Source organism: Cyprinus carpio, chromosome A24 (genome assembly GCF_018340385.1).
Source record: "Cyprinus carpio isolate SPL01 chromosome A24, ASM1834038v1, whole genome shotgun sequence".
Classification (NCBI taxonomy): Eukaryota; Metazoa; Chordata; class Actinopteri; order Cypriniformes; family Cyprinidae; genus Cyprinus; species Cyprinus carpio.
In genome coordinates, this window is record NC_056595.1 from 8,000,847 (window position 1) to 8,028,441 (window position 27,595).

At 39.1% G+C, this 27,595-nt stretch overlaps 1 protein-coding gene across 2 annotated transcripts in view; it reads left to right on the forward strand.

Moving 5' to 3' along the window:
* gnal (guanine nucleotide binding protein (G protein), alpha activating activity polypeptide, olfactory type) overlaps positions 1–14,690 on the forward strand; it is a 169,710-nt gene extending 155,020 nt beyond the window's left edge. For both annotated transcript variants that reach the window (XM_042714141.1, XM_042714142.1), the window contains 2 exons: positions 9,942–10,009; positions 12,158–14,690. In XM_042714141.1, the coding sequence (XP_042570075.1) occupies positions 9,942–10,009; positions 12,158–12,304 (215 nt within the window). In that variant the 3' untranslated portion in view covers positions 12,305–14,690. The remainder of the gene's footprint in view (positions 1–9,941; positions 10,010–12,157) is intronic.
* The last annotated feature ends 12,905 nt before the right edge of the window (positions 14,691–27,595 follow it).

Here is a 27,595-nt window from a genome sequence, read left to right on the forward strand (position 1 = left end):
TTAAATCATTATTTGTTCATCTAGAGAGATCGCATGCAAAAGCCCAAAATTGAGTGATGATCACTAAGAAAGATATGATCTGAGAGAAGCTCCAATGCCCTGTCTGAGATCCAAGTTCTGTAGTGTGAAAAATGTTTTCACTGGAACTGACGTTGTGGACAACAGACATCTAAGTATTGTGAAAAGAACTGCAGTCCGACAATGAAAGTCATGTAGTGTTTGGGTGGCATAACACTTCACAACTATAAAGTGTCACCATAATTTTTGTCTTCGTTTTCAGCACTCCACCTTGTTTTTAACATAACAACGTTCAGAGCCATTTTTACCTTAATGTGCAGGGCTTCCAGTGTCAGCTGCTTCCTGTTGTTATAACATTGTCCGTTATGGTTGATATTTGAAACTGGCATTAGGAAAAAGCTTACTTCAGCATTAAAACAATGTTCATACAGGCACTATGGTCACTCAAGGACCCTTTTACTGCATAGGGGACAAAACCAGTAATATACAAAGCAATGCAAAACACAAATTACAAACATACAATTCTTTCAATATGTGATGAAAATCATACTAATAATCAAAAAACAAAAATCAATTCTATACTGTAAAAATCGATCTAAGTAAGTTTTAATCTGAGTTTTGAACTGGAAAATGGAATCTAACTGGCGTATATATAATGGAAATGAATTCCAAGGTTTTGGCATTGAACAACTAAAAGCACAGCATCCATAGTACTTAATTTACATTTTGGAAAAGTCAGTAAATCTGCTAAGGATGACCTTAAAAAGCACAATGAAACGTATGTTTGAAGAAGGTCTGAAAGAGAAAGAGGAACTAAATTATGAAGAGCTTTAAAAGTGACTCATTTTAGATCACTTGCGAGATCTGTTGTGCACTGGCTGCACAGCCAAATACAATGCTTCCACTCCCTTATGGAACCAGGTGGTGAACTTGCAAGCACTGCCCCTTGGGAAAGCAGACCCAGCCCTCTCTGACAGACATCTGCAGAGCTGCCGACTGGTTGACACCTAATACCATTGTGAGATTCTCCAGGTTGAGCCAGTTTCCTCCCTAACTCTGCAGGAGGTCTAGCTTGGTGTCTTAAATCGCTGTTCCCCTAAGCAGGGGGGAAGAGTCCAATGCTAGACCCATTACTTGCACTGCTTGCCTGGCCCAGCCCCTGTACTGGGCTAGGTGCCCATATGTATTGATTCCCTATCAGTAATTCCATATTTGATTTTTTTTCCACAGTATGGTTTCCCTCCTGGTAATGCCATGTCTTTCCTTTGACAGAAACTTGTCTGTCCATTCTCTGCATTGGTATTTGTTCCATTCCTCCTCAGTTAGGCCCTACCGCAGAGTGTCATTCCATATGTGGTACTGCCCTGTGTGTCAGTCCACACGTCTTCCATATGTCACCTCAACCTTGCCCACTTAGGGCATGCTTCCCCAGCATAAACCTTTTGGTCTTGGTCAAAGTTTATATTAAAATATAAATCTATAAAAAAGTTGAGAGAAAGGAACTGCGACTTCCCCATGGTGAGTAATGTTCATTTGATTCCTTCAATGGTACAAAGGACTATGCGCTGGGTAGGTAACCTTACTCTGCATGCATTTGTCACTGACACACTGTCATTTGCCAACATCTGCATCGTCAATCCTCGTAACACAGTTCAGCTGTTGTGGCACTTTCCATAGGGACCCCTAATTGTTCAACACAACATTGAAGGTGACCAACAGGAAGGGTTACTGTACTCCGTTACTGTTGTAACCCTTGTTCTGATGGTTACACAACCTTATTAAAACTTTATTCAAACTAAAACGACTAAAACTAAAGAAAAAAAAATGAAATAGTAGCCTATTGTTTTTTTTGTTTTTGTTTTTTTATGAAAATGCTAAAAGGTTTGGAAGAATGCTTAATCTAAAACTGATTCAGTTGAAAATCGAGAAGCCCCATCCTTCCCAAAGGAGGTTTAGGAAGCAAATACACATATGAACATCTGTTTAGGTGCATATGGAAAATTGGAGGTGATTGTAACCCTCTTAGAAATGCCGGGTAAACATGGGCTCTGAGGCTATACTGTTGACTTTACACATATGGGATCCACTTAGGTCTCACATATGGAACCCAGCCTTCTACTGGTTCTCAAGGACTCATCGAGTGAAGCCCTGGTGCCGGACGTTCCGCCGGACGTTCCGCCGGCCTTCCCCTTCTGCCGGCCTCCGTAACAGACAAAGAGCTGGTCTGAGGTCCTAAAGCTTTGTGTCTGATCTACGTTTTCGTGTTTTTTGTCTTGTGAGTTGCAGTGTTTTTGTAGGTCTTCATCGCGACTACCTGTCTTTAAGTGCACATATTGTCGTGAGTTTCTGCTTGATGTCGACAGATCCACATTTTTAGAGTTAAACTCTGCGCATGCGGAAGAGCTGTGGGATCTCGGTCTGCTCCGGAGGCCTACACCATCACCGACCCCCACTACTGCATCTCACCCACAGCAGAGGCGCCATAAGCGGCATGAGAGGAAGCAGATGAGGGGTAAGCATGGAGGTTTCCGGACAGGTTAATGGCTAACCCACACAAGCCAGCTATCCCCACCATCGTACTGGCTAACGTACACTCTTTGGACAATAAACTGGACTACATACGACTACTACGCTCAACTCAGAGGACTGTAAGAGACTGTTGTGTTTTTGTGTTCTCAGAAACATGGCTCAGCAACAGTGTTCCAGACTGCGCTATTCTTCTTGATCAGCTGGCATGCTATCGAGCAGACAGAGTTCTCGTCGAGGGAGGTAAAACCCACAGCGGCGGGCTTTGTGTTTACATCAATGATGCGTGGTGCTGCGATGCTGTTGTGGTCTGCAAACACTGCTCGCCCCTGGAGGAGTTTATGATTATTAAGTGCCAGCCATTTTATCTACCGTTCTGGCCATTCTATACATCCCTCCCTGCTCCAGCAACAGGAGTGAGGCACTAAATGAACTGTACCAGCACATAAGTGAGCAGCAGACAGCCCACCCTTAAGCTTTTCTCATCTTAGCTGGGGATTTCAACCATGCAGATTTAAAGATTGTGTTCCCAAAAATACACCAACACGTAGACTTTCCAACACAGGTTAACAACACTCTGGACTTTGTTTACACCACCCAGAGAGGAGCTTACAAGGCCCTCCCCCTCCTCCACCTTGGTGCCTCAGACCACATCACTGTCATGCTAATGCCTGCATACACACCGCTCTTTAAATTCACGAAACCAGTTCACAAACAAATACAAGTGTGGCTGGAAGGGTCGTCAGTGGCTCTTCAAGACTTTTTTGACACCATTGCCTGGAATATGTTTAAGCAGGCTGCCACATACAATAACACGACAGACATCCAAGAGTACTCAGAGACTGTCACTGCCTACATCACCAAGTGTATTGATGATGTAACAGTCACAAAGACCATCACTGTCCGGGCCAACCAAAAGCCGTGGATGACAGGGGAGGTCTACAGACTCCTGAAGGCTCGGAACGCTACCTTCAGAGCTGGAGATGAGGTGGGCCTGGGGACAGTTAGGGCCAACCTATCCCGCGGCATCAAAGAGGCTAAGAGACAGTACTCCAGGAGGATAGCCCATCGATTCAGCAACAGCAGAGACACTCAGAGCCTGTGGCAGGCAATACAGAATATTACGGACTACAAGCCCCCACTGCAGACCTGTGACAGCACCATCTCCCAGCTGAATGAGCTAAACACCTTCTTCGCTCGCTTTGAGGAACAAAACAGCACCACTGCACAGAAGACTCCACCTCCTCCCAATGACCAGGTGATGAGGCTGTCCCCGGACAGTGTGAGGAGATCCTTCAGCAGGATCAACGCACGAAAAGCTCCAGGTCCTGACAACATTCCTGGGTGTGTACTGAGAGACTGTGCAGTGGAACTTCACAAACATTTTCAGCATCTCACTAAGTCAGGCTGTTGTCCCCACATGCTTCAATTACTCCTATTTTCATGAGGTGCTTTGAACGGCTAGTCATGCACCATATCAAGTCTGACCCCTAACCCCATACCCAACTACCCCCCCACCCCCTTCCTTGACCCCTTCCAGGTTGCATATCGGTCCAACCGCTCGACCAATAATGCCATCGCCACTACCCTCCACCCAGCACTCACACATCTAGACAAAAAATACTCATACGTAAGAATGCTGTTCATAGACTTCAGTTCAGCATTCAACACAATCATCCCTCAACAGCTCATTCACAAACAGGTCCAGCTGGGGCTTAACACTTCGCTGTGCAACTGGCTGTTGGTCTTTCTGACTGGAAGACCTCAGGCAGTACGGGTCGGCAGCAACCCATCCAGCACCATCACACTGAACACTGGGGCCCCCCAAGGATGTGTGCTAGGCCCCTCATCTTCACTCTGCTGACCCACGACTGCACACCGTCACACAACTCCAAACTCTTCATTAAGTTTGCAGATGACACAACTGTAGTGGGTCTCATTAGCAACAGAGCAGTGACAACCGGATGGTGCAGTGACAACAATCTCTCTCTGATTGAAAAGAAGACGAAGGAGATTGTTGTTGACTTCAGGAGATTACACATTCAACATGTTCCTCTGACCATCAACGGTGTGACTGTGGAGAGAGTGAGCAGCACCAAGTTCCTGGGTGTGAAATAAAAATAAATAAATAAAAATAACATGAATAAATAAATAAAAATAACATGTTTTTATTTGTGTATATACTTCCTCCGCAAACTGAGAAGAGCCAGAGCCCCGGCCCCCATCATGTGCTCTTCTACAGAGGCTCCATCAAGAGAATTCTGACAAGCTGCATCACTGTGTGGTATGGCATCTGCAACACATCCTGGCGGAAGACCCTTCAACGCATAGTGAGAGCAGCTGAGAAGATCGTTGGTGTCTCTCTCCCCTCCCTCCAGGACATTTATAGAACCTGTCTCACTCGCAAAGCCCTCTGCATCGCAGGTGATCGCACTCACCTGTCACACAGCTTCTTCAGTCTGCTGCCATCAGGGAGGAGATTGCAGACTCTCCAGGCCAGGACCAGTAGACTGAAGAACAGCTTCATTAATCAGGCTGTCAGGAAGCTGAACTCCCTCCCGACCTTGCCCACCCCCGAACCCCCTCCCCTCTTTTGCCCCCACCTCCCCCCAAGCTTTCACATCCTTCCACTCCCCCCTCCCACTAACAAACTTTGACCTGAACCAGACACTTTTTGCATCATTTGTCTGCTCACTACCTTATTCAACTACCTCTTCAGTCAGTTTAAATAAAAAACTGCTCTCTGAGCTCTTTGTCACTTTAATCAGACTGAATAAGCTCTTTTGTACTGCAATCTTTTTATCTGCACTGTTTGTTAACTTCACTGGTTTGCACTCTATCTACCATATGCCTGGTGCTGTTTTATTTAACTTTATTTATTTTTAATTTTTTTTACATGCCCTTATTTGTATAGTTGTATTTTATATTTAATCTGTATCTATCTGTATTTTTATGTGCTACTGTTAATGTTATTTGTATACACCAAGGGTCTGAGAGTAACGCAGTTTAAATTATCTGTATGTATTTCCTGTACATGTGGAAGAAATGACAATAAAGCAGACATGACTTGACTTGACTACTTGCACAGGCCCTGCGGCCAGCTGTGTGCCAGTGCGTCCGTGGCTAGTGTTCCCTTGGTCAGGGAGTAGAAAAACTGGCAGTAAGAGGTTTCTGGAGAGGCAAACAGGTCTACCTGAGTGGCTCCGACAAACGTCTTCAAATCAGCTGGACCATCTGGGGATGGAGTTGCCACTCTCCCAGGAGCGTAGCTTGAGACAGCTCATTGGCCGTACAGTTGAGCAGCCCTGGAATGTGAATGGCCTGCTCAACTGTGACCTCAGAACCTTCCGACTCCAAAGGAGGAGGTGGCAGGCAAGTTGTGACATGCAATGGGAGCGCAGACTGCCTTGTCGGTTGATGTACGGAATGGTCGCTGTGATGTCCATTTGTACCAGCACATGCTTGCTTCGTAAGCTTCCTTTGAGACGGTTCAAGGCACACTGCTGTCAACTCTAGGCAATTGATATGCCAGTGCAGATGGGGGCCCATCCACGTAGCTTGAGACAGCTCGTTGGCCATACAGTTGAGCAGGCCTGGAATGTGAATGGCACGAAGTGACCTCAGAACCTTCCGACTCCAAAGGAGGAGGTGGCAGGCAAGTTGTGACATGCAATGGGAGCGCAGACTGCCTTGTCGGTTGATGTACGGAATGGTCGCTGTGTTGTCCATTTGTACCAGCACATGCTTGCTTCGTAAGCTTCCTTTGAGACGGTTCAAGGCAAGGCGCACTGCTGTCAACTCTAGGCAATTGATATGCCAGTGCAGATGGGGGCCCATCCAAAAGCCTGACACTGTGTGCCCATTGTACGTGGCTCCCCAGCCGGTGGGGGAGGCATCCGTGTAAAACACAGCATGCCTGGAGACCTGTTCTAGGGGCACTCCTGCCCATAGGAATGTAAGATCTGACCACGGAGTGAAGGTTTGGTGACATGCCGGTTTTACTTGGACACGGTGAGTGCCACGCTGCCACGCCCACCACAGGACTCGGCCATGAAGCCAGTGCTGAAGTGGTCTCATATGCAATAGCCCAGCGGTGTAAGTGCCGCTGCAGCTGCCATATGCCCCAGAAGCCTCTGAAATAGTTTCAGTGGGACTGCTGTCCTGCCCTTGAACGAATTCAAGCAGCTCAGCACCGACCGTGCACGTTCCTCTTTGAGGCCTGCTGTTTCTTTGACCGAATCCAACTCCATACAGAGAAAAGAGATCCTCTGCATCGGGGAGAGTTGGCCTGCTGTTTCTTTGACCGAATCCAACTGAGGTGCCGGAGCACCAGATCCTTGTGCTCGCACAACTGATCTCGAGACTCTGCTAGTATAAGCCAATCGTTGAGATAGTTGATGATGTGAACACCCTGCTCTCTTTCAGGAACAAGATCCCCCTCTGCGACTTTCGTGTAGACACGGGGAGACAGGGACAGCCCGAAGGGCAGGACCTTGTACTGGTATGCACGTCCTTTGAACGCAAACCACAGAAAAGGTCTGTGGCACGGAAGGATCGACACATGAACGTACATGTCCTTCAAGTCGATCGCTGCAAACCAGTCTCGGGGACGGATGTTTCTGTGTCAACATCTTAAATGGTAACCGGTGAAGGGCCCAGTTCACGACACGCAGGTCCAAGATTGGTCGTAACCCACCGCCTTTCTTGGGTACGATGAAGCAAGGGCTGTAAAACCCCGTCCTCATATCTGCTGGAGGGACCGGCTCCATCGCATCCTTCGGCAGTATGACTGCGATCTCCGCAGGCCAGACAGGAGCATCTGCCTCCTTCACTGTGGTGAAGCGGATGACGCTGAAATTGGGGGCACGCCGGGTGAACTGAATCGCATAGCCGAGGCTGGTGGTCCAAAAAAGCCAGCGAGATGGGATGGGTAGCACTAGCCAGGCACCCAGACACTGTGCAAGTGGGACAAACGGAACCACCACCGTACCCGCAGTGGGGCATCAAGGTGGAACGCAGGGACCCAACTCGGGCGGCTTGAGCAGACCGAAGAGGTGTCTGAGTGTGCGGTACAATGCTTACCTGGTTCCACAGGTTTGCAGAGGGTGCATGAGTAGGGCCTTTGTTGATGCTCTCGAACCGCCTGCTGCTGCCTGCTAGCAAAGGAGGAGGATGTGTGTGGTCTGGTGTTGGTCTGTCGGTGACTCTCCATGCCCTCCTGGGACCCAGAGACAGAGAAAACCACTCTGTCATCAGGATTTTCCAGATTCTCCACCCGGCCCTCCTACGGCGGAGGGAGAGGTGCCTTCACCATCCCCCAAAGAGCAGCTTCCTCCCTCTCCCTCCCTCCCTCCCTCTGGGTTGCCTGTCCCAGGGCCTCTTGCTCTTGCTCTCACCGCTAGGTTTGATGGGGCCAGGACAGGTATACCCCCTAGCTGCACCACCGTCGAGGGTGGTGAGGGAGGAGGAACCACCAGTTCAGTTTCCAGCAGTAAAAGGTGCCATCCATGAGCTGGTGAGTTCCTCATGCACCTCCGGGAAGAAAGGCACTGAGGCGGGTTTCAGAGAACCAGCGTGAGCCCCCCTGAGAAACCAATCGTCCAACCTCGAGGGCTCGGTAGACAGTGAAGAATTCCACTCGAGCCCTACCCTCTCGGTGGCCCGGGAAAGCATAGCCGACATCTCCGGATCCAATTCAGGCCTTGCCACCACACCAGAGGGTGGCAGTGCAGCCAAATCTTCCTCTCCAGAGAGCTCTCCCTCAAATGCAGTGATCGACTTCCAGTCATCGGGAGGAGCCCCAAAGGATACCGCTGGTACGCTCTTTGAAGAGGGCCCAGCATATTCCCAGCGGCTCAACTGTTTGAGAAGCGCTAGAGGAGCGATGGTCCCCCGAGGGTTGGTTCCCTGAGTGGTTTGCCACCACTGTAACCCTCATACCACCCATGCTACTGCTGGAAATAGCCCTCAACCTGGCAGCCACCAGGATGAGCACTAGATCGTGGCAGAGGCAACGGAGCTCATTTTAAACTTTTTAAATAGATTACAGTTTTTAGAACCTAATGAAAATACATTTGAATACATCATGACATTTGAGTGGTAAATCAATTCTTTGTATCTTCAACCCCGCAATGAAGCTAATTGAACTGTACCAATCCCCTACCTCCTCCGGCTGGAATTATACAAATGTAAAGTCACACTATTGAATAATATTTGTTGTTTACTCTAAAAATGAACATGCTCTATCAAAAAAAAAAAAAAAAAAAAAAAAAAAAAAGATGCACCAAATCGGTGTGTTTTAGAACTACAGAATACACACAAATATCTGCATTGATTCAAGAAATAAATTAAAACAAGCAAATTTGTTTGGGATTTGAAACCGTGTCATTGGCATTGTTGATCAACACTCTACCCAGTGGTGCCTCCAAAGTGGCCACCCCTAAAAAAAAAAAAAAAAAAAAAAAAAAAAAAACTCTGGCCCACCCCCCATCTGCCAAGCCCTTGTTGACTGCTCATGCTTAACATAGAATTATACATTAAGCCAAGGTCTACACATATTGTCAAACATGGACTTAAATATTTGACATCAAAATTGAACAGCATCAAACATTCACACTGATTAAACTTTCCTCATTTATTTGTGCTTTAGGGCCACATTAAACTTACTGCAGTCTTCATGTGAGGATCACTTTGAACTTAAAATGGACAAAACTCACAAGAAAGAATACAAAATATTTTACTGTGTTTTATTTATCTTGTAAAAGACATGAATCTTGTAGGTTAAGGCTCAGCAGGCCATCCCAAACTGTTTAACTCTCTGTAACTTTACAAATACTGTATGTTCCATATAATCAGCTTTATTTTTAACTGTATTAAAATAATCATTCCCCATTCACTCTTCAAACTCAAACAATAAATCTTGTTTTTCCAGCACTTCAACCACTTGTAAACAGTATGTCACATAATATTACCTTGTTAATTAACTAGAAAGAAATTACTTTAGAGAGGACCATTTTGATAGCCTGTATGCATGAGATTATTATATTTTTACTTAACCTGTAATGACATTTTTTAAGTTATTTTAATAAGTTATTACAGGCATTGTTTTAATGTTTATATAAATCTTTTAGTGACAGTAATTTCTTACCATCATCCCTTTTTGTCTAAAAGTGTGCTCCAAAACCTTGAATTTGCACCTTGAAAACGATTGAAAGTGCTTGAAATTGACTTTGTCTGGTAGATGTGTAAAAACCCTTTGTAAAATAAGGTGGATATTATTGTTTTATAATTTCATTCAAGACTTGGCAAACTCAGCCATCCTTTAATATGCCCACTTCCATTTTTAAAATTGATTATATGGCATAATGTCTATATAATATCTGTTTTTATATGCACAGCGACCCCTGATCCCGGAGAAGACCCAAAAGTATCCAGGGCAAAGTTTTTTATCCGAGATGAATTTTTGGTATATATACATTTTTTAATACTTTCTTTATTTTCTTTATTTCATCTATAATATTAAATGTATAGTTCATCCAGAAATAAATTTACTCTTAGTTTATTCACCCTCAGGCCATCCAAGATGTAGGTGATTTTTTTTCTTCTGTAGAGCAGTTAAATATATATATATATATATATATATATATATATATATATATATATATATATATATATATATATATATATATATATATATATTTATTTATTTCAGGGAATACAGGCATATCAGGGAACAAAAAAATTAATACCTGTGGCTCCTGACGAATATGTTGAGGTATTGTGGAACAAAATAATCGCTCTGTGCAAGAAACTGTACATTATTTACCACATTATTACCTGTTATCCATAGTCTCAGTCAAACTGGAGTGATTTCCAGTTCAATATCCAGAATTAATCATTCTTTTGAACCTGTTCTTTTTAGTGAAGTAGATAAACCAGTGCACTCAATCAGACTGTGACTGATCCAGTATACTGGCAAATATAATCAATATGATGCCAGTTTTTGCTAACAAATTCAGTTGACGGAAAAGAATCAGACTTAAAAAGAATCAGACTTCACTGTTTAAGGCTATGAATTACATTGAATGTTCGTTGACAAGCTTTTCTCTGTGACTAAAAGGGGAAGATGACAAGACGACATTAAGGTCAATAAATGTAATTATATCAACATGCAATATCGTTGACGATAGAAGATGAGACTAAAATGTATTTTGAAAAGTAAAAACTATAGCATCCACGACCAAAATAAAAAATGCACTGTGTAAATAAGTTCAGACAGCTCACTGGCTTACTGACATGGTTTCACAGCAAAATGAAAAACTGATGTTTCATTCACTGATGCGCTTCACTCGACAGAGCATATACTTACATGCTGGTGTTGTGCTAAATTCTGAGGGGGAGGCTTAAGGATTAGGCAATTAGGTAACAACTTCAATCAGGGGGTAATAATTTGGCAGAAGGTTGAATTTGGGCACAATTACGGCAATACACCAAAATAAAAGCGTGCTGACTTTAGGTTTGAAAATGATGAAAATTCATATAAAGAAATCAAACAGTAAAAAGGAAAAAAAAGAAAATAATTAAATTAAGCAGTGTATTTTTAGGTGTACAATGAAATAATTATATTTTTATTTAATACTATTATAAACTTATTATATACTAATATATATAATAATATTAGCACACTTTATTATTTTGTTTATTTGATTTTTAAAACAAAATTGAATAAAGTGCAATAATATGCTTGTTAATATCATTTCTTTTTATAGTTATATTTAATAGCTCACACTTTATGTGCAGTGTGAGCACCAAACCAAATCTCCAGGTGCTCTGATGAGAACCAGACTGAAAAACTTGTGTGCACCCCTGGTAATAATTTTTTTTTTGTTTGTTTGTTTGTTTTTACCAGTTTTCATAATATAAACAGAGAGAGTGCATATATAAGTCTTTGATATTAATTTATGTATTAAATAGCCTATCAGTACACTAGATGAGGTAAAATAAACCATGTGTAGGCTATAAGTCCACATTCTATTGATTTGGGCTTATTGGTGAAACTGCAATACCTGAAAAGTAACAATAAATTTCTCAAATGACAACAGTCATTGCGATTAATAAAATATATATTGACTAAAAAGTATAATAACTAAAAAGTAGTTTGACACATTTGACACAGGACTAAGACTTATTTAAAAGACTAAGATTAAATTTAAAATGGCTGACAAAATTAACACTGCATTACAGGTATAAATAATGCTCAGTTTCTTGCACAGACCAGTTGTTTCACAGACCTCAGTATATCGTCAGGAGCCTTGGGTATTAATTGTGTGCTATTTGGCTCTCAAAGTGATGATAGCCGTTGACTTGCATTTTATGAATCACCAAGGACCATGGTTTCAGGTAAAAATCTTATTTAATGTTCTACTGAAGAAAAAAAGTCACCATTTCTGTAAAGTTTTTCACTATTTTTAATCACCGTTTTGCTCGTCAGCTATAAATTTGTTATTCTTATTGTTGGTATAATGCTTAACTGCTTGGACTGTGTGTGTGTGTGTGTGTGTGTGTGTGTGTTTGTGTGTGTTGTGTGTTTGTGTGTGTTTGCATGAACCCACAGAAAATCAGCACAGCAAGCGGCACAGACAAACACTACTGCTATCCCCACTTCACCTGTGCCGTGGACACAGAAAACATCCGTCGTGTATTCAATGACTGTCGTGACATTATTCAGAGGATGCACCTTCGCCAATATGAACTCTTGTGATTGGCTGCCTGGATCGGTCGCTTTTCCAATCAACAATTATCCAGTCCCACATCACATGGGTGGGGTCTTTAAGAACTACTGAAGAGTGACAATGTTATGTTTTTTTTTTTCTTCTTTTTCTGCTTTTCACTTGTTTGCTTTTCCTTTTTAATTTATTTATAGTCATATATATATATATATATACATATATATATATATATATATATTTCTGAAGTGAGAGGGGAAATTATATGAAGGTGTGTATAAGATGAAATTATTTCTATTTTACGTTTGTACCACTCCCAGGTAATTTCTTTCTTTATATATTTTTTGATGGTTGTTTTATTTCAGCATTGTCTGGCTTTAGATGAGGTTAGATTAGATGTGGTGACAGTGGACATAATGGAAACCTGTGGTAACCTGTGACCTGTGTCAGGATGGTCTGACCTTTGACCTTTCCCCTGTATCTAATGAAGGGGACATTGGAGTACTTGACATAGGAGTGAAGGGGTACATGAAGGGTTTAATGAAGCACTTTGCATAAGTTGTTTCCTAACTGAAAGCCAGGATGCAAAATTCACAATGTAGCACCTCTGTATTTATCCATTTTATTTTATTTTATTTTATTTATTTTTTTCACTGTTTTAGTTCAGTTTATATTACCTTTTTGTTTTGTTTTTTCTGCAAAGCATGCAGAAAGGACTTCAGGGCTAGATAGGAGTTTGTAACCAACTACAGAGCACAGAGCAGAAGGTGGGGCTTGTGGGATGTGTCATACTCTGCATTTTTTCCTCAGTGTGCGCCAGCGGCAATCCATCTTGGGAGAACCGTCACCTCCAATCGATGCCTCCTTTAGTATGGGCAGCCCTTATTTGGGAGGTAGTTCTAAATATTGATACAAAGAACACAATATATTTTTAAGGGTTTTGTTTTGTTATTCTAAAGAATGTGCAAGGTCGAGTGATCTTGTACAGGACTGCAAAATGTTATTTTGTATAACTTTAACAAGAAAGACAAAACTTTGACTTGTAGAAGCTATTTGTGCCTTTGAATATGGCTGTACCTCTAAATGAAGATAAATTATGTGTGATTGGACAGCGGCGTACAGCTTGATGTCAAATCTTACATGCAGCACAGCTGACGGGAAATCGCTCTGTAGACTGATTTTTTTTTCTGGTTTATAAAGCTATTTAAAATGTCTTTTACTGTAAAATGAAGAAAAATTTGGCAAAAAATCTTGGTATACAATATGCAAAATTAACCACTTTGTTTAGAAACTGCAAATACAGTATGTCTTGCAGTTCTTCGAATTTCTGTTTTTGTCGGGTGGACTCAGCTTGAAAAACTTTGGAAATATATAAAAAATTTTGACCTTCTGTGGTTTCAGGTAGGGTGCATTTTTAGAAGTGGCATATATGCAGACTGTACGCGGGGTCATGCTGGTGAAAGTGTAGATATGTGTGATCGTATGCGTGTGTGCATACATTTGCAGATATGCCACGTTGTACTGTACATGTGCATTCTATGTGTACATATACATTTATAAAAACATGAAAAACATATTCTATAAATATATATGTACAATTATTCATAATATGTGTGCCTAAATGTATACATATTTATGAATGTTTAGTGAGGTTATATGCATAGCTATGCATATACAAATGCATAATATTGAAGGAATGAGCAAGTAAGACTAGTGAGATATATATATAAATCACTAGTCTGGCCATCCTGAGCATGTACTGACTGCGCTGGCATTGTGAATGTGAGCACTAATAGTGTAAGTCTCACAGCTCAAGTGTGTCCATATGTCTCTCTCACTCACCAGTGGGGCAGTTATCATAAATCAAAGGAATAGTGCAATGCAATTTTTCTTTTTTTTTTTTTTTTTTTTAAGTGTTTGTACAGAACTGTACAGAAATAACTTCATGAAAAGTTATGAAGATAAACTGCATGCAGATTCTAACAGCTTGAGTTTGAGTAAATCAAATTTTCAGGAGAAATAATCCTTTAATACATGAGTGGCTGATTTAAATGTAGTACATACACACTTAAGGCCATGAACAATGGCACATAAACTGTTAATTTGGATCCCTGACTCTACTTCTCAACTGGTGAAGTGCAGGGACAGTGTGTGATGTGACTTAGGCTGTGAGTGGCTGTAACACTGGTAGATAGGCTTTATTCTCCTTACTATCCTCTGCAGCTTTTACATGGTCAGTCTTACTTCAGAAACTAAAAATACAAGTGACAATGAAGAAAAATTATTTAAAAAATCATTTGTTCTTGTTTCTTTTTCATTTTGTAATGTTTATTTTAATAATCAGGCACATTAGAAGACCTTGGTCTATGTTTAGAATGGCAATGTGGAAGGAAATGTAATTTTGCAAATAAAATACCTCTAGAAAAAGGGAGTTTGCCTTTCAATAGAGTTATGTATTACAATTACAATTCGTAAAGAGTGGGTTGCTGCTAAAATTTCTTATTTCCTAATTTCTTTTTTTTTTTTTTTTTTTTTTCATTGGCTAATACTGAACCACTTTTTCAAAACTCTTCTTCCAGTCTGCAATACCAGCAAAAATTTTGACCAAACAGTTAATCTTACTCAAACAACCATTACATGCCAAACTTTTATTTTTTAAGTTTAAATTAGTTTTTACAGAAATCTGTATGGCCTTTTTTTCACTTTATTGATTAAGCATATGTAACAAATAATTTGGTTGCATGTCTGTGCATATAATAATAATATTGTAAGTAAAAAAAAAATAAAAAATAAAAAAAGCTGAAATTCCAGGGCTGCAAATATAATGAAATAATTAAATATCAACAACATGTAAAGTATAATTACTCATACTGTATGTACTGTACTCTGAGGGTTCTGGTGCTCACTCTCTCTGTCACTCTTTACCCACCAATTGCTGTTTTGCTGTTTTCCTTGATCTATATTTTCAAACAAAAATGTGCTCCAAATATATAGCGTTTGGGAAGTTAAGTATGAAAGACACAGTAAAGAAAAAAAGAGATGACTTGGGGAGATGGTCATTTAAGGCATTTTATGTAAAAGTAATTAAAATGATTCACAGTTTTGTCCACACATACTTCTGTTAAGAGTTTTGAAATTATGACTTCTGTTTGGACCAATCTATTGTGCATCAGATAATTTATTCAGCATTTTAAACCAGAAAACAAAGACACTGAGAACATCCAAACCAGTGAAATCATTGATTTTCAAAAGTTTCTGTGCACACAAACTCAGAGCTTCCTGTTAAACCATTGTTATCATTAACAGTGCCACATAACTCTCTCATGCTTTCCGTGCATGTTACAAAGTCTTGTGCTTTCTTAGAAGGCTATTTAGCATATGCAGTGATCTTCTGAACATATTCATATGGCTGAGTGTTATCAGTGCAATGATCAGACAGCTGCCACAGTAAAGTGCTAACACGCTTCTCTCCTCTGGCAAAAACACTTTGACAACTGGAAGTCAGACCTGGAGAATGTGCCCTACAGGAAGTAACAGAATGTACAACAGCATTAATATTAAATAAATATTAAAAGTTAAAGGTTTTTCCTCTAAGGTTTGGTGTGAATATGGAATCTAATTATAATCTTTCATACATTAGTTAAACACAATGGCTGTTCATTTCATGAAACTTAAATTCTTAAATATGTTTGCTATTTTAATTTAAAGCAGCTGAATGAAGGATCAGTTAACATTATATTTCACTTACTCAACTCTTCATGTTAACTCAAATAATAAGAAAAGTGGGACTCTGTGACTATATAAAATGACAGACCTGAAAATATGTTTGAACTTAATAATTTTGTGGAAAGTGTAGCCATTGTAAGAAATGTACTGTAAATACATTTCTAAACCAGAGAAAGCCTGATCTACGCCATTCTGTGAAATCTAGATATAATTGAGCTGAAATGTGAAAAAAAAAAAAAAAAGAATGGGTGTGCATATTAGAACTACATACAGAATAATAAAAACATTCTCTGAACTAAAACTGAATCTTAAAAGCATTTGCCACAATTGGACATTGGGTATGTTGTGAAAATGTAAAGGCATTTTGATAAAATAAAGGCAGAAAGGGGTAATGAAGAACAACAATTAGCCTTGGATTTACTCTATACTACAGCAAAATTAACAACTCATCTAACTCTCTCATGATCTTAAAAACATTTTCCTCCCTCCTTGGTCCTCCTCCTCTCCATCAACTCAACAGCTGACAACTTTGCCACATGCTTCATTAATAAAATTACATCCATCAGTGATCAACAGCGAACATACACTCGTTCACATCCTTCTCTTCACTTTCTGAGGCAGAAGTCTCCAAACTCATCCTTTCCAATCATCCTACTACTTGACATGGTTAACCGCCAAATCCTCCTGTCAACACTATAGGCAAAGGGCATCTAAGGAACTGCACTCCAGTGGTTCAAGTCTTACCTCTCAGATAGGTCCTTCAAGGTATCTTGGAGGGGTGAGGCATCTCAGTCACAAGATCACTAGCTATTGGAGTGCCTCATGGCTCAGTGCATCAAAATAATTTATTCAGCATTTTAAACTAGAAAATAAAAGACACTGAGAACATCCAAACTAGTAAAATCATTGATTTTCATAATTTTCTTGTTTCTGTGCACATGAACTCAGAGCTTCCTGTTAAACCATTGTTATCATTAACAATGCCACATTTTTGGGATTCCTGACCTTAAGCATCCTATTCCAGAATTGGAATAGATTTTGGAATCCCAAGCCTAGGTATGGGTTAACATGTTAAATAAAATGCTCTTTTTTTTTTTTTTTTTTTGTCCTGCCGAAAATGTTTTTATAACAAACTACACTTTCAATGTGATTTTTTTTACCAATCAAATCAAGAAGACTCAAGGGCTGTTTTCTCTGCTGGACACACATCCTTGTGTAAGTCTTTAGCCTGTTGATTTCCATTCATAGTATTCAGCTAACAAGGAAATATTTTGCAATAAGAGTAAGAATAAATGTGAATGATATGTTTTTTTTACTTATTACTTTTTATTTTTTATTATTAATTTTCTTTTCTTTTTGTTTTTTTTACTTATTTGAACTGAAATTAGGAATTGACATGAATCGGAATCATAAAAACCTTACCTTACCCATACCACACATTATTTTTACTGGCACATTTCTATTTACACAGTTTTAAACCCTTTCTTTACTTTTAAACCCTCACTTACCATTCTTTGCTTTTGCCCTTCTTAAAAACAACAACATAATCTTGAATGAATGTACTTTTCAAAATTAGTTATAAAACAGTTGCTCCTTGTTGTCTGTTGCAGTTGTATGTTTGCTTAACATAGCGTCAAACATGACAATTTATGAGACTATAATTATAAATGTTTTGCTCCAAAATCACTATATACTGTAACATCAGTCATGCGACAGTCAGTACTTGAAGTGGAAAAAAAGAAGTGCTGGTTATTTATTTATATATTTATATAAAATAAGTACATTTTAATAATTCACAATGTATAGTGCCACAATCAATCAATAATTAAATAAAAGTTTTCAATACAAATTAGCACAAGTCAATCTGCAATACCAAACAAGACCACAGGGAGATGCCAAAGACCACTAAACCTACTATATGGATCCATTCAGAATCGCTATACCTCTGACCACCTTCAGCCAGTGTCTATTATAAAATGTGCTTGCTTTTAAGCCAAAGTCACGCTGAACAGGATAATTAAATGACATATAGTCACTATTCTCTCTGCAATCTCTGATGAAATCAGCCATGTTTTCTCTGCATTAGCGCTGTTTTGAACTGACTGTCTGAATTCATTTACTGGATCCTTGGATTTTCCAGGAGTTTACCGGTTTAAAATGTTGTGATCGCAAAAGGCTAATATCAGGTATTATTTTTGTTATAAACTACTGATTCAAATTTGTAATCAATAATTAATTATTTTTATTAATTAATTAATTATACTACTCTACGCGGCTCCCCTGACATGCTCTGGCACCCCACACATGAGGTAGACCTATTTCACTTGAATTCGCTCATGTGATTTGTTCGAGATGATCCCGCCTGGGTAGTGTGATTTATAAAGGGTGATTCTCAAACGGAAGCTGCATCCTATGAAGGCTGCGTATCTCGGCTGCCACGTCATCAAACGTCGCTGAAGGCCATCTCATTTGGAAGGATCTTTGGAAGGCAGCCTTCGTTTTATGTCCTTCATTCAGCTGAATTTGAAGGATGCATGGGATGTCTCCTCCGCAACCTTCAATCACCCACAGTCCTTTGTACCCATTCCATTTCATTAAAATAAACTGACAAAAAACAAGTCAGTACCACTGATCTTTAATAGAGAACTGGATTGCTTATGACATCATGAAAGTGAAGCCGCTGTGCCGCCATATTGGTAATCCCTAGTGTGCATAAACGTTCTATTGAATTAATAGGAAATTGTATGATTTGAATAAGAAAAACATCACATAACAAGTCAGCGTTAACAAGTATCTCTGTACATTCGTACAATGCAAACACCCTAGGCATGTAAACGGTTATTTTTTTTAATGTTGGGAATTTCCCCAACTTATTAAAAAGCTACGTTCATTTCAGTAGCGAACATCATGAACATGATATTGACATGACCTCAACATTTATAACAAACAACAAAGTGCTCATTCTGAAATCTAAAAAAAAGATTCATGCTTTGTATACCTTTATTTGCATTGTACAGTTATTCATAGTTTATATAATTTTGTTATAGTGTTTTTATTTGTAATTCGGCGCTAAGTGCAAATGTTTCAACAATGATTTCATTAACAGCATTCATTTTGAAGCAGGTAATGATTTAAACGGTGGTTAAATTAATTATCAATTTAGCATACAACATTTTACATGGAAACGGTAATGCTAGTAAACATATTTGCACAATCTTGGAGAGTCTGAAATAGATATTGGTCAATCAGGACATTAAAAATATACACATCATAATTTATTCAGAGAAATAATTACTATATACAGTACGGACTTAAAGACATAAAGGCTTTATTTCCAAGATAGTAAGTTGAGCTTTTCATTTCAGTATAGAGCAATATTAACAGAGGCTATTGTATTATTCATTGTAATATATTCAAATCCAAATAATATTCAAATTAAATTCCTGAATAATTATGTTCATAAAGAAATTGGCTATATTTTGTTTTGGATCAGTTACCTGTGTCGTTAGTGCGTAGCAGACGTACCCACCTAAATGGTTTAAATATATCTCTTATCCCGCCCAAAAAGACCATAAACATTGCAGATGACATCTGAAGTAAAAATTAATTTACATACAACATAAAAAAATAATCAGTTTGACTGATTTGCTTCAAATCAGGTGATTTTAGGTCAGCGGTTTGCATGTGACTCAATGGTGCTCTCTGCCAATAGGGATTAATAAGATGGAGGATCAAACACTTCGGGTGGCTTCACTGCCTGTTGGCAGTTTAGAATGCGATGAGTGATCCAGTCATATATAGATCAGTGGTCAGTACTGAGCTTGTCTGAATTTATTATGCAATTTAAAACAAAAATAATGTTTTTAGGCATGAAAGGATAGATTTTATCTTTTGTTTTGGTGTCAATTACTTACTAAATGGTAAACTGCCAATAATTTAGGCCACGAGGAAACTAGATGACTGTGATTTTTGTATTGCATTAATAGAAAGCAAAATAATATAAAGATTTTTTAATACAAAGTATTTTTCCAAAACTACATTTTATTAGTGTTTTTGTGCCATGGCGGTGAGGTCGGGAACATAAGTGACGGAGCCACGCGCACTTTCTAGATGGTCTCATTTAATGCCCAGGAGGACTCTAGCCTCTGAAGGACTGATCTAGGAAGGACTTAGCCTTGGTAGGATGCAGCCTTCCGTTGGAGAAGCACCCAGTGTCATTTCAAATTACCCAGACACTGACACTTTTACTCAGAGTACCGGCAACATGTCAGAAGTGGCGGTACGCACAAAAAAGTGCAGATACTCTAAAGACTAAAATATAGAAGTGCCGCTGGTGCATACCGGCCCGCTTCAAGCACTGGTCATGTTTGAAACAGTTAGTATCTGTGGTTCCATGTTGCTTCTTATCACAGTGAGTAAGGAAATATGTTTTATAAAATTCTTTACTTTGATACAAGCTATGTCAATTAGCATTGCATTGCAATTGTGTGTTTATTGTCTTCCACATTCCACATTCAGTCAAATCAGCTCTATCTGCATGTTATGCATTTGTCTACATAAGGGATTTCCTGGGTCTCACTTGTGAAACAGACAATACAGCACACGAGTGTAAGGGTTAGGGTTAACCCTGCTCCATAATGCCCACATTGCCTCATTTTGGGTAAAAATAGAAAAATAATACTAAAGTACTTTGTAACGCAGTACTTTTTCAGCAAACTACTTTTTTATTCTTACTTGAGTCATATTATTTTTCAGTACTTTTACTTGTACTCAAATAAATTATCCCTTAAGTAGCAATACTTTTACTTAAGTACAATTTCTTAGTATTCTTTCCACCACTATCAGAAACATGGCTTTGCTGTGCTGATGACACTCATCTCTATCTCTCAGTACATTCTGATAATTCGACGATAGCTGCTTGAATCTCAGTATGTCTAACAGACATTTCTCGCTGGATGAAGGACCATCACCTTCAACTCAACCTTGCCAAGACAGAATTGCTTGTGGTTTCAGCAAACCCATCCCTTAATTACAACTTCACCATCGAGCTAGGTGCATCAACCGTAACTCCTTCAAGGACAGCCAGGAACCTTAGAGTTGTGATTGATGATCAGCTCAATTTCACGACCACACTGCTAAAACTGCCCAGAACTGCAGATTTGCTTTATACAACATTGTGAAGTTCAGACCCTTTCTTTTAGAATGTGCAAGATGACAAGTTATTCAAGCTCTTGTTCTTTCCAGGCTGGACTATTGCAATGCTCTCTTGGTAGGTCTTTCAGCCATTTCTATCAGAATTCTACAACTAATCCAGAATGTGACTGCAAGATTAGTCTTTAATGAGCCGAAAAGAGCGCTTGTCACTGGCTACCAATAGCTGCTCGCATAAAATTCAAGGCATTGATATTTGCCTACCCACTGGCTCTGCACCCCTTTACCTAAATTCACAACTTCAGATGTATGTGCCCTCCAGAAGCTTGCATTCTGCAAGTGAATGGCACAGTATAGTGCCATCCCAAAGAGGTACAAAATCACTTTCACTGACTTTTACCTTAACTGTTCTATCCTGGTGGAATGACCTGCTCAACTCAATCCAAGCAGCTGAATCCTTTCAAGAAATGGCTAAAAAAAATTATTTCTTATAAAAAAAAAAAATAAAAAAAATAAATAAATAAATAAAAACTTGCCCCCACCCGGGTTGCGCTGACCCTGTGACCTGTTAATGATATCCAGATGTGACCTTTGACCTGTTAATGATATCCAGATGTGGAAATCGGCATATGTGGAATTCTGATGTCAAACTTTGCTCTCCGGGGGGAGAAATATGTTTGTACAATTCTGTCCGGTGAAAACACCATAAATTAAGTCCTGATCAGGTTGCATTTTTGGTCACTCTCTCTCTCTCTCTGGAGATGTGAGAAAGAAGGTTTTAAGGTCAATATCAAAAATAAGTAGACAATTTTAACAGATTGTGAGAACATATCACAATATGTGTATGAGCACCCACACATATAATATGATGGTTGTATAAAAAGGATTTAAATAACACAACTAATAATGAATTGAAAATAAAACAATTAATAAAGAAATTAAAAAAAAAAAAAAAAAAAAAAAATCATCCTAGTGCAAGGATGACCAATATCCAAATGAGGGGTTTACAAAAACCTCTAAAAACCTCTGTCTCTCTCGTGCGCGCGCTCTCTCTCGCTCTTACACTCAAACATCCAAGTATTATTCCCTTCTTTTAAATGAAATGAAAATAAATAAGTTATGCAATCACACAGGATATAAAACAAAGCAATACATTTACACTAGCTAATGTTTACACTTTAGTTGTCACTAAAAATGTTGTACATTTTACCAGAAGCAGGAAAAAGAGTTTGACATGTAAGTAAAATTTATCGGTTGATTGTAATTCACGGAAATATTTTTATAACTTTTTTCACAAAACAAACTGTCGCAAGTTAACCATCACAGTAAACGTTTTACATTTTTTATATTTTCAGAAACATCATTTAGTATAATTTATAATTTCAAAAGCTGTATTGCTCATGTCATGCAAATTTTGCACAGGTCAATCATTTAAACTTCACTACACATCTGGTTCGCGGGACACTCCATAGGCATAATGATTTTTTACTGTACGAACTGTAGACCTTTCCATCAAACAAAAATTTCTGCATATGCACCCATATTTGATTAAATATGTTTCTAAGCAATCTCAATTATGAGGACTCAAGAAATTTAATCATAAACCACATTTACATTGTGATATCAGTGTTATAGCCATGTCATAATACAAATTTGTGTTCTGATAAATCAATTAAACAAGCACACACATACATAAACAGTACAACCTAAAAGATTTTAAAGAATGTGGAAATAAAATATATATAATTATATATGACAGCATGTTGCTATTATGTTAATAAAGCAAATCATTCATTTTAAACAAGTATTTAACATTTATTTAAATTTATTGAACTTATTTAACACATCGTAGTATTGACATGTTAACATGTTACTTGTTACGTTACATGTAAACATGTTATTAAAGCAAAGCAAATAATTTATCATTCATTTTAATCATGTATTCAACATTTATTTATGTTTATTGAACTTAAACAATTTTAAACAAAAAAAAGTTTTTTTTTTCACCTTTATTTATATAGTGCTTTAAACAAAAAAGATTGCGTAAAAGCAACTGAACAACATTAATTAGGAAAACAGTGTGTCAATAATGCAAAATGACAGTTAAAGGCAGTTCATCATTGAATTCAGTGATGTCATCATGCAGCTCAGTTCAGTTTAAATAGTATCTGTGCAATAATTTGCAATCAAATCAACGATATCGCTGTAAATGAAGTGTGCCCAACTAAGCAAGCCAGAGGCGACAGCGGCAAGGAACCAAAACTCCATCAGTGACAGAATGGAGAAAAAACCTTGGGAGAAACCAGGCTCAGTCGGGGGGCCAGTTCTCCTCTGACCAGATGAAACCAGCAGTTAAATTCCAGGCTGCAGCATCTGTTTCCTATGGTCTTGTCCCGGTGGTCGTCTGAGACAAGGCCTTTACAGGGGATCTGTCTCTGGGGCTCTAGTTGTCCTGGTTTCCGCTGTCTTTCAGGGCTGTAGAGGTCCTTTCTAGGTGCTGATCCACCATCTGGGCTGCATCCAGGTGACTGCAGCGACCCTCTGACTTGGATACAGACTGGATCTGGTGGCTAAGGTGACCTCGGAATAAGAGAGAAACAGACTAATATGATCGTAGATGCCATTCTTCTAACGATGTAGCAAGTACATCGGGTGTTATGGGAAGTGTTCCCGGTTCCGGTTTACCTAATTAATGTAGCCTAAAAATCCTTTAACAGATTTGGATATTAGAAGTGTATTAGTATGTTATGTGTAAGCCAGGTTAAAGAGATGGGTCTTTAATCTAGATTTAAACTGCAAAAGTGTGTCTGCCTCCCGAACAATATTAGGTAGGTTATTCCAGAGTTTGGGTGCTAAATAGGAGAAGGACCTGCTGCCCGCAGTTGACTTTGATATTCTAGGTATTATCAAATTGCCAGAGTTTTGAGAACGCAGCGGACGTGGAGGATTATAATGTAACAAGAGCTCGTTCAAATACTGAGGTGCTTAACCATTCAGGGCTTTATAAGTCGACAGGACCGGGCTAATATGATCATACTTCCTGGTTCTAGTAAGAACTCTAGCTGCTGCATTTTGGACTAGCTGGAGTTTGTTTACTAAGCGTGCAGAACAACCACCCAATAGAGCATTACAATAATCTAACCTTGAGGACATAAACGCATGGATTAACATTTGCTATCAAATAGCACACCTAGGTTCCTAACTGATGACGAAGAATTGACAGAGCAGCCAATCAAATCTTAGACAGCGTTCTAGGTCATTATATGCAGAGCTTTTAGGTCCTATAATTAACACCTCTGTTTTTTCAGAATTTAGCAGTAAGAAATTACTCATCATCCAATTTTTTATATCGACTATGCATTCCGTTAGTTTTTCAAATTGGTATGTTTCGCCGGGCCGCGAATAAATATAGAGCTGAGTATCATCAGCATAACAGTGAAAGCAAACACCGTGTTTCCTGATGATATTTTCCAAGGGTAACATGTAAAGCGTGAAGAGTAATGGCCCTAGTACTGAGCCTTGAGGTACTCCATACTGCACTTGTGAACGATATGATACCTCTTCATTCACTGCTACGAATTGATGCCGGTCATATAAGTACGATTTAAACCATGCTAATGCACTTCCATTAATGCCAACAAAGTGTTCTAGTCTATGCAAAAGAATAGTGTAGTCAATAGTGTCGAACGCAGCACTAAGATCCAAAAGCACTAATAGAGAGATACAAACCCGATTCCAAAAAAGTTGGGACACTGTACAAACTGTTAGTAAAAAAGGAATGGAATAATTTACAAATCTCATAAACTTATATTTTATTCACAATAGAATATAGATAACATATCAAATGTTGAAAGTAAGACATTTTGAAATGTCATGCCAAATATTGGCTCATTTTGGATTTCATGAGAGCTACACATTCCAAAAAAGTTGGGGCAGGTAGTAATAAGAGGCCGGAAAAGTTAAATGTACATATAAGGAACAGCTGGAGGACCAATTTGCAACTTATTAGGTCAGTTGGCAACATGACTGGGTTTAAAAAGAGCCTTTCAGAGTGGCAGTGTCTCTCAGAAGTCAAATGGGCAGAGGATCACCAATTCCCCAATGCTGCGGCGAAAAATAGTGGAGCAATATCAGAAGGGAGTTTCTCAGAGAAAAATTGCAAAGAGTTTGAAGTTATCATCATCTACAGTGCATAATATCGTCCAAAGATTCAGAGAATCTGGAACAATCTCTGTGCGTAAGAGTCAAGGCCGGAAAACCATACTGGATGCCCGTGATCTTCGGGCCCTTAGACGGCACTGCATCACATACAGGAATGCTACTGTAATGGAAATCACAACATGGGCTCAGGAATACTTCCAGAAAACATTGTCGGTGAACACAATCCACCGTGCCATTTACCGTTGCCGGCTAAATCTCTATAGGTCAAAAAAGAAGCCATATCTAAACATGATCCAGAAGCGCAGGTGTTTTCTCTGGGCCAATGCTCATTTAAATGGACTGTGGCAAAGTGGAAAACTGTTGTGTGGTCAGACGAATCAAAATTTGAAGTTTATTTTGGAAAACTTTGACGCCATGTCATCCGGACTAAAGAGGACAAGGACAACCCAAGTTGTTATCAGCGCTCAGTTCAGAAGCCTGCATCTCTGACGGTATGAGGTTGCATGAGTGCGTGTGGCATGACCAGCTTACACATCTGGAAAGGCACCATCAAAGCTGAAAGGTATATCCAATTTCTAGAACAACATATGCTCCCATCCAGACGTCGTCTCTTTCAGGGAAGACCTTGCATTTTCCAACATGACAATGCCAGACCACATACTGCATCAAATACAACATCATGGCTGCGTATAAGAAGGATCCAGGTACTGAAATGGCCAACCTGCAGTCCAGATCTTTCACCCATAGAAAACATTTGGCGCATCATTAAGAGGAAGATGTGACCAGGAAGACCTAAGACAGTTGAGCAACTAGAAGCCTGAATTAGACAAGAATGGGACAACATTCCTATTCCTAAACTTGAGCAACATGTCTCCTCAGTCCCCAGACGTTTACAGACTGTTATAAAAAGAAGCGGGAATGCCACACAGTGGTAAACATGGCCTCATCCCAACTTTTTTGAGATGTGTTGATGCCATGAAATTTAAAATCAATTTATTTTTCCCTTAAAATGGTACATTTTCTCAGTTTAAACATTTGATATGTCATCTATGTTGTATTCTGAATAAAATATTGAAATTTGAAACTTCCACATCATTGCATTCTGTTTTTATTCACAATTTGTATAGTGTACCAACTTTTTTGGAATCGGGTTTGTAAAACCACTTTTATTTTGTATGAGATGTTTTTTTTTATGTATAAGGTGTTGAGTCTCGGTACTATGATCAATCTAAATCCTGACTGGAATCCTCACAGATTCCATTTATCTCTAAGAAGGAATATAATTGTGAGGATACTACCTTTTCTAGTATCTTGGACAGAAAAGGTAGATTCAAGATCGGTCTATAATTAACTAGTTCTTTGGGGTCAAATTGTGTTTTTTTTTTGATGAGAGGCTTAATAACAGCCAGTTTGAATGTTTTGGGGACATATCCTAATGACAATGACAAATTAATAATAGTAAGAAGAGGATCTATGACTTCTGGAAGCACCTCTTTTAGGAGCTTAGATGGAATAGGGTCTAACATACATTATTGGTTTAGATGATTTAACAAGTTTATACAATTCTTCGTCTCCTATAGTAGAGAATGAGTGGAACTGTTACTCAGGGGATCTATAGTGCACTGTCTGATGTGATACTGTAGCTGATGGCTGCATGGTTACAATTTTATCTCTAATAGTATCGACTTTAGAAGTAAAGTAGTTCATAAAGTCATTACTGCTGTGATGTTGGGAAATGTCAACACTTGTTGATGCTTTATTTTTTCGTTAATTTAGCGACTGTATTGAATAAATACCTGGGGTTATGTTTGTTTTCTTCTAAAAGAGATGAAAAGTAATCAGATTTAGCAGTTTTTAATGCTTTTCTGTAAGATAGGTTTACTTTCCCTCCAAGCAATACGAAATACCTCTAGTTTTGTTTTCCTCCAGCTGCGCTCCATTTTCCGGGCTGCTCTTTTTGGGTGCGAGTGTGCTCATTATACCACGGTGTCAGACTGTTTTATTTAACCTTCCTTAAGCGTAAAGGAGCAACTGTATTTAAAATGCTAGAAAAGAGAGAGTCCATAGTTTCTGTAACATCATCAAGTTGTTCTGAGGTTTTGGATATGCTAAGGAATTGGGATACATCAGGAAGATTACTTACAAAGCAGTCTTTTGTGGTAGAAGTGATGGTTCTACCATACTTGTAACAAGAAGTAGAATTTACAGTTTTAGCTATATGAAGTTTGCACAAAACTAAATAATGATCTGAGATATCATCGCTTGGCTGCATAATTTCAACACCATCA